This window comes from Mastomys coucha, unplaced genomic scaffold (assembly GCF_008632895.1).
Source record: "Mastomys coucha isolate ucsf_1 unplaced genomic scaffold, UCSF_Mcou_1 pScaffold16, whole genome shotgun sequence".
Taxonomy (NCBI): Eukaryota; Metazoa; Chordata; class Mammalia; order Rodentia; family Muridae; genus Mastomys; species Mastomys coucha.
In genome coordinates, this window is record NW_022196898.1 from 92,846,767 (window position 1) to 92,855,465 (window position 8,699).

The following is an 8,699-nucleotide window of genomic DNA, read 5'->3' on the forward strand; positions in this document are numbered from 1 at the left end:
TGGGTGATGCTGGAAGGTGGGCCAGCTCAGTGCTGGGTGATGCTGGAAGGTGGGCCAGCTCAGTGCTGACATGCATTGCATCTGAGTGAGAGGTTAGTTTCACAGACTTGGAAATAGCCACAGTGGAAAAAGCAAGCTCGGTGATCCTTCCCTACTTAAGACTTGCCTCAGCCTACTCTTGGTCCCTTGGCTTCAATATATTGAGATGTCTAAACTACCTCCCAACTTTAGCAAACAGCTCACTCATAAATGTTACTCTAGCTCCTGGCCATGTTGCTTGTGACTAGAACTGCAGCACAATGTTATAAATGTGGCATAATTTATATATGCTGTAGCCATGCATATTACTACCCATAATTACTTGCCCAAGTATTTTTAAACAGCCACTTTTTTCCTGGGAGGGATATGTTTAGCATCAAATAAAGTGAGAACTTCTGAAGCAGGAGTGATTTTCACTGCTGCAGTTGAGGCATAGTGTTATGTTTATGGCTCTTGAATTTGCTGGCTTTAAAAACGACATACCTATGTTTCCTAAAATAGAAAGAAACTTTTGCACATTATGCTAAATTTTTATGCTACAGGAAATAAATTAATTTATGTTTTCTTCTTTCATCATGAATAGCTATAGGAACATATCCCGATGTCTATAAGAGATGTATAGCAATACAAAGAGCAAAAAAGGGGGGAAACTGTGTTTTCCTAGAAATTTTCAAGAAAACACCAAATAATATGAAATTCGATGTCATTTTTTCCATTTGACTAAAAAAATCAGAATGTGTCATGAAGGCTTATAACTCACTCAATGTCCTCTTAAAGCCTTCATCCTCTCCCCGAGCCTCTTTTTTAATGTGTCTTTCTATTGTTGCCCAAATTTCACAAACTTTATTTAACACTGATTTCTCAAGATAGCTTGTTGAGTCCTCAACAAGTCAGACAGCTCTCAAGGGCTAGAGGGGCCAGGAGAGAGGCATCTCTGCTCTGCTCTATTGTGCGCAAGAGAGTTCCAGAATCTGCTTTTCTTCTCAATGTCTACAGAGAAGCCATCTTTTCATCCCTGGGTCTCCCTATCTGACACTTCCCTGTTCCTTCCTCAATCTACACCAAGTGGGCAAAAACAATAGATATGTGGTGATGCCAGTTTCTGAGGCACGGGAAGTGCCATGACAGAAAGCATCCACAATATGACACACATTCATTTCTTACTCATCAAATCCAGGACCTTTTTCCCTTGAGACTTTGGTTAATCACTCCCTGTTCTGTCAAAATTGGCAACACTCTCCAGGAGGGCTTGAAACTCATTTATGTAGGGAGACAACCTTTGTCTGAGAATAATGGAGCTCCCTGGCCACAAGACATCATGTACTCTTTTTGTTATATTAACCTTTTATTTTTTAATTGGATAGTACCTTTTAATTTTAAAAATGATAATAAATTGACTAGAGAATACTGGGTATAGATGTGGAAAAGATTTTCTAGTTTATACATGAGTGTGCCACTAAATTAACCTTCTAAGGTTCAGGTAAGCTATTCATTGATCTCACCATCTCTTAGCAAAATGAATAATTATTGTGGTTTTATTTGTTTGTAAAATTTCCCTGTATTACTTTACAACCCTTTGCTCAATTGTTTGAAGCAAATAATCCTTTGGAAACCACTAGATGGAATGCCTGGAATTAGCATCTGTTTCTCTTGAAAACAAAATTAATCATCCATCTGTGTATCCCTAATAAAAAATGTTTGTTCTTTACTTGTCTGAAATACTCTTAGAACTTTGTACAGAACACTCTGCTACTGTCCTCCAGTTTCTCTCTAAGAAACCAACGTGGACAGTAAACGACTTGCAGTGTATTCATTAAGCTGGGCTGAGTGTCGGATAACTTTTTTAACAGGAAATTAACTTTCCCTGTAACCTTAATGAGCTTTCTCGTGATGACTTCCACAGTCTAAATCATCTTTTGACCTGAGGGCTGCTCAACAGTGTCTACGTGTCTATTGTCCGTGTCTTGGCAGAAGAGTATGTGCCTTTTCTAGGAAAATAATAGTCTCGAAAATTACCTAGAATTATGATGGAGGTGATGTGATACTGCATGGGGACTGTGGGACCTTGAGCTAGCCTACATCTGGTACAATGTACTCATATGGCTCGTCTTCCTGTGACATCTGGGGAAAGCTTGGGATTATCTCACAAGCTTGCAAGATAATCTACTCTTTATTATATTATTATTATTATTATTATTATTATTATTATTATTATACTAATGATTTGTATTCACACTTTTTTAAGGCAACTTTAACTATAAAGTTACTTTGCTGGTCTAAGAATAATTGCTTTGTGTTTGTTCTCCCTTCCTTACCTACATTTCTTCCAGCTTTTATATATGACCTTTTAAAGATTCTGTAGGTCCTAATAGTGTCTTTAGATCTTCTGGCTGATGAGCTTTCCCCAAATGGGAGAACATGCTGTCCATTAGAATGTTGATGTTTCTTGGTTAGTTGGTTGGTTGTAGAGGATGATTGGATAGTTAGATAGATTGGATGTAGTCTTATTGATAGTGGGATTTTTGTGAGAGCAGATCTCATGTATGACCCATATTGGCTCAAAGTCACTAAGTAGCCCAAGCTAATATGACCTTCCTGCCTCAGCATTCTAACTTCTGGGATGGCAGACACATAGCACTATATCCAGCTTAAACTTCACCTTCAAAATGCCCCTTTCCTGTAAATTCATTATCCCTTCAGATACTCAGTCACTAACACAACACCTAAGTCTTCTTTGGCCAATTTTGAACTGTCCTGAAGTTTCAAGTATCCTTATAAAATGTGCTTTCATTTGCAGGGGTGAACTCTGAAAGAGTTCTCATGATTCATATAGAAAATCATCCCAGAAGTGTAGCCTCACAGAACACATTAAATCAGTGAGAAACAGAGAGAGAAGCAATGGAAGATAAAAAGGACAACCTAATATATCTTGGATAAAGTGAAATGCTTATAATATGGAAGAACTATAACATCTACATCCAAACTCTACAATGTGGAGATTCCCACACACACAGAGAGAGAGAGAGAGAGAGAGAGAGAGAGAGAGAGGATAGATAAGATAGATTAGATAGATGATAGATAAGATTAATAGATGATAGATTAGATAGATAGATAGATAGATAGATAGATAGATAGATAGATAGATAGATAGATAGATAAAATAGCTATCACTATCTATCTCCTCACTTTATACTTCTTTCTTTCTTTTTCCCACCCCCTTCTCTACCATTCCTCTCTCCTCTTTTTCTCCCACTATAAAGGTTTCTCACTCATAATGATTCCTCAAATATTGAGCTCCACTAATATAAAGAAATGATGGGAAATAAAATAGTGAGTGTAGCTAAAGACAAAAAGGTTTCAAAGTTCAGCCATAGCACTTTTCATGACTATGAATTATGTCCCATAGCCATTTGTCATTAAGCATTTGGCATAGTTTATTAATACTTAAGTGAGTCTTTTTTAGTTATGAAAAGTCTACTTATTAGGAGTGCCTTTGAGAAGATAGATAGGTACTGGAGAGATGGCTCAGCAGTTAGGAATGCTTGTGGTCGTAGCTGCTCTTGCAATGGACCAGAATTGATGTTCTACCCCCTACATCCAGCAACTCATAACACCCTACAACTTCAGCTCCAGGGCTTTGAGCACCCTTGTCTGACTTCTTTGGGTACATACACACATTTGTGTGCATGTATAAAGACAGACAGACACATATACACACAAATTTTAAACTCTGGGTAATGGACAAAGATTATATTTATGTGCATATTCCCTAGAGGTATCTTCCTTACAATAGTTGATATTTTGAAAATTCTTTTTGGATGCATGAAAGAACCATTGAATGACATGAACTAGTATCCCAGGAACACACTCAAATAGTAGCAAGCCCTTTCTAAAGGAGAATTTAGCAGATTTAGTAAGACCCAGTAGAAAATAAGGGAACTGAGAGTTTTGCTTCGGAATTTGTATGGCAAAACGACATGTCACACAATTCTACTCATTAATAATGTTAACTCATAGTAACTGAGTACCATTTTTGTAGTAATATGTACTTGTAAGAGAGATGGAGAAATCACAGTCCTCTTTGAACAGGCAACGTTTAGCTCACTACAGTTCCCTATTGACTTTTTTTGTATTTTTTTTCACCTTTTTGCTCATCTGTTAAAACTGCCATGTGCTGGGATTCTGCATATTTCACATATTCCATCTTTGTAAGTTCTTTACACAGAGACAGGAACTTCCAAGTCCACGATTTATGAGCATATGATCTTAATTGAACATATTCAGTGCATGGAAGGAATTTGTAGAATTCCATTAGGATTTTTCCCTTGATATTTGCCTTGTAACATACCATTACATTGTAGCCTAATCATTTCAAATTGAAGGTTATGTGGAAACTCCTCGACTGTACAAATAGACTGAGAAAAACAGAATCTCCTCTAATCGTGTCTAAAATATGCACCTGAAACTGAGATCAGGAAATCTGACAGAGACCTCACTTTTGTCTTAGTTTTTGACAGTACAGGGAAGTATAAGCCTCCTAGTTTTGCATGTGATTTGGTTTTGAAGTAACTACAGTGTGTGTTACATATAAAATCACTGTTCTCTTTTGTTATTTTGAATTTCATTAACTAATAAGCACTGTAAAGTCTATAGCAAAATCTAATTGTTTATGGTTTTATCTTGTTTTGTTTTAGTTTTTGAGATGGGGGTCTTTAGGTATCCTAATGCTAACTGCAAACTCACTTTGTCATCATGGATTACGTTAAACTCCCCAGCACCTTCCGCCTCCTGAGTACTAGATCAAAGGTGCAGACCACAGCACCTGGTTTAGGGCCCCATGTGTGCCTGGCAAGCCATTTACTCACTGAGCTTCACCCCAAGTAATTCCTGTCTTTAGGTGACTTTCTGTCCTTTGGGAAGATTTCGGATATATATACAACTTAGTACCCTCTTACATTGAGGGATGTTTCTCTCGTTTAGAAGAGTTTTCGTCTTGTCTCAAAATACTTCAACTATGCTATACTTAATCCCAAGCCACTGAATATTGTGTAATTGGACACGTCAAGATATCCCACCCCTCATTTTTTGATTAAAAACTTTATAGATCCAAAGACTAAATCCACAAAAGCCAATGGAATTCACTGTTGATACACAGGTTGGATAATCTATGTATTATATTCAAATATTTTCCTCAAGTTCCCTGATGACAAATAATGCAATGAATATTTATAGCTTTAAACGTGAGAATTTTCCCAAGCTTTGACATTTGTACGGCGGCAGCTCTTTGTCTGTTTGTCTGTTGTGGCTGTCAGTTTTGTCAGCTCGCAGAAGGGTCCACTTCAGGCTGTTAATCTGGGTCGTCCTAATTCCCTGACATCAGTCTTCCTTGCAGCCACCCCAAGCCTATGGTTAACTCCTCCTTCATTCAAACTCAGAGTTTGACTCCTCCAATGAACAACTTGTCAATACTACAAACTTCAGTTGGTTTACCAAGGGCAAGAAAACCACTTTAAAACCATTTCCTAGATCCTCAAACCAATTATTCTACTAAAACATCAACATTTCAAACAATATTCTGACCAAAAGGCTAAACAATCTTAAACAAGTTTTTTGCTACATGATGTAATTCAGTCACCACAAACAAGGTTAATTCTTTACTGAGCTGACAATTGAAAGTTCTATTTTATTTCAGCCTTCTTAAAAGATGTGTGTGTGTGTGTGTGTGTGTGTGTGTGTGTGTGTGTGTGTGTGTGTGCGGTGTGTGCGTGCATACATGCTTCTATGATAAAACACTCCTTTTTTAAATTTTTCTAATTTCCTATCTGTTGTATTCTTGTAAAGTTGAAATTTGTCCTTGGTCTGCTGTTTCTGGAGTGTATGTAGTTTTAGTGATAGATGTGGTTTCAGTACATAATAAATACAAGAGTTTGTCATTTAATTTTCTTAAAAAAATTCACATTCTATTACATCTATATATCATGACATTCAATGTTCACCTTTCTTATTTGACATGGTATATATGTTCCAATAATAAATACAAGAAATAAACAGTTACGGGAAGACCATGTATTTCCCATTTGAAACTCTGCCTCACTCCAATCTGCTTTGAGCAAGCAGAAGTGCCAGCACATCTCTACCATGGCTCCTCAGCTCTGCTGCTGCACAAGTGAAGCCAGAACCAACCCATTAAGGAATGAGTGTGGCGGTGTCCCAATAAAACTTTATTCATATTTACTAAAATTTTAATCTCATATACTCTCCAATTTTAAATTATTATTATTATTTTGATTTTCCCATCATTAAATGTAAAATTCTATGGCCATGTTATAATTTATATAACAGCTAAATGCTTGCATTTGGCTTGGTAGACATAGAAGGCCAACCTTGATTCAGGATTTGGTTTTATGTGTTTAATATTTGCTTGCTTATCTTTATTTTCAAACTATTTTTACTGGATTTTCCACAATTGTGTAATTGAGGAACAGAGAATTCTTTGTGATGAGACAGACATTCTTCTGTAAGAGCTGCTGTGCACAGCAAAGTACACACCCTTAAATTAGAATAGAGCAAAGCATACAGAGCAGCCTGCTTATGGAAATCAAGAGGAACTTGGTATTGCTTTATAGTCTCTGTTTTAAAAACCTAAGATCTTATTAACTTCGATTAGATAGTTCATGTGAGTAATGAGTCTTCCTTTATTGTTTCACTCCTGAGGGAAGCATGACTCTCAAACCCGGGCATTACGTCACCTGCAGCCTCTAGAAACACACTCCTTTCTATAGCCATCGAGCCTCTACACTGACTTTCTCCAAATGTGCTATTCATTTCTTGTCTGTTATTTAGGGCTTCCCGGGCAGCCCAGGGAGAGCAGGACTGGCTGGATCCCCAGGTCCTCAAGGAGGAAAGGGCACATCAGGCCCTCCAGGAAGTCCTGGTGTTCCAGGCACAAAGGTACTTTGCTCCTGTGTGTCAGGACCCTGTGTAGACTGACTAGGTCACAGCTGAATATGTCTTAATCCTTCTGATAGTAAAACCATACTGGAAAAAAGGAACATATATGTGCTACATGTATCTGTTTCCTGGCTAGCTACCGGTCACGTGACTGGTGGGACTTCCAAACTATCCAGTGTTTCACTCGCAGCTACCAGGCACAGCTCACTCACCAAGAGCTAGAACCATTTCTAAAATGTTCCTTTCTCATTTGTTTTGGGCTCTCCTTGTCTGTCATCTGCCTTCTACAATTTGAGAAATGGAGTTTATTGCCACATGCAATACACTCTCAAGTACACATCTTCTTCCTCCCATAATCCTGACACTAGAGCCATCCTTCACTGGGGTTGGTAGGACTGCAATGATGACCTCCGTTAGATCGGGTCCATCCCTCAGACCTGCTTACTTTCCAGTTCTGTGAAGCTGAGTCATCTCTGGAAGACAGGGAGACATCAGAATGATCACTTATGTACAAAGCATGTTCTGTGTCTCATAAGGCTTTCTACACGACACACCGTCCCTGTTTTCTCTGAGCCTTCCCATATGCATATCATAGGCTCCCCGCCTTTCTCTTCTTTCCACAAGCAGACTACCCCAACCCTTGGAATTTTCTTTACTTATGGCTGTAATTTTTGCTTATTATAATAAGATTTTACGTGTGAAAAATAAAAGATGAATATATTTGACATCTTCAATGCCTTGTGCTATTCTGAAAAACTATATTTTTTTTCAGAATTTTTCAGTTTTTCAGAATAGCACAAGTCATTGGGGATTTCAAATATATCATTTATGTTATGTACAAAATGTATAGATTTCCTTAATATATTTATAGATTTTAAGGTTCCAACCACCTTTCTTTGTCTTGTCTGTAGGGTGAACAAGGGCTGCCTGGTCAACCTGGAATCCCAGGTCAAAGAGGTCAGCGAGGAACACAAGGCGACCAAGGACTACGTGGAGAGCCTGGTCTGAAAGGGCAGCCTGTATGTGTCGGCTCTGAAGTCACCACACACTTACTCTACAAACCAGGCTGCCACTGTCCAGTAACGATTGTCTGTCTGTTTGCCTTGCAGGGGGAGCATGGTGATCAAGGTTTGACAGGTTTCCAGGGATTCCCAGGCCCCAGAGTACGTTTCTATATGTTCTGGTAGTCTTACATGACTACCAGAGATGTTTAAATAATCAATATTCTGTGACTTGAGCCTTTCTTTAATCTTTAAAATTCTTATTGGTATACCCGTGTATTTGAGCTTTAAAAATGTTAATTTCAAAGCCTGTCTAACTGCTGAACTTAGTGAGGTGGGAGATTTAGCGCTCAAGGCAAGCCTGGGATATATGAGACTTTGTCTGAAAAAAAAAATAAAATAAAGGTGGAGAGCCAGCTCACTGAGTAAAGCACTTGCCATACCAGCATGAAGACTTGGGTGCTGGTCTCCAGACTCCACATCAAAGCCTGTCACAGAACCTCAGGCTGCTTTCATCCCAGCATCTACTGTGGGAAGATGGGAGTCAGTGATGGGAGACTCACCTATGGGCCAGCAAGGCCACCATATGCAGCAAGAAAGACCCTGTGACAAACACACTGGAGCAAGGTGCTTGTCTGCTAACTCTCCATACATGCATCCACTCGTGTGGGCACGCACGCACACATACACACACACACACACACACAC

The 8,699-nt window shown here is 38.6% G+C and overlaps 1 protein-coding gene across 5 annotated transcripts in view; it reads left to right on the forward strand.

Moving 5' to 3' along the window:
* Col24a1 (collagen type XXIV alpha 1 chain) overlaps positions 1-8,699 on the forward strand; it is a 264,470-nt gene that overhangs the window by 215,705 nt on the left and 40,066 nt on the right. For all 5 annotated transcript variants that reach the window (XM_031375746.1, XM_031375747.1, XM_031375745.1 and 2 more), the window contains 3 exons: positions 6,883-6,990; positions 7,902-8,009; positions 8,100-8,153. In XM_031375746.1, coding sequence (XP_031231606.1) covers positions 6,883-6,990; positions 7,902-8,009; positions 8,100-8,153 — 270 coding nt within the window. The remainder of the gene's footprint in view (positions 1-6,882; positions 6,991-7,901; positions 8,010-8,099; positions 8,154-8,699) is intronic.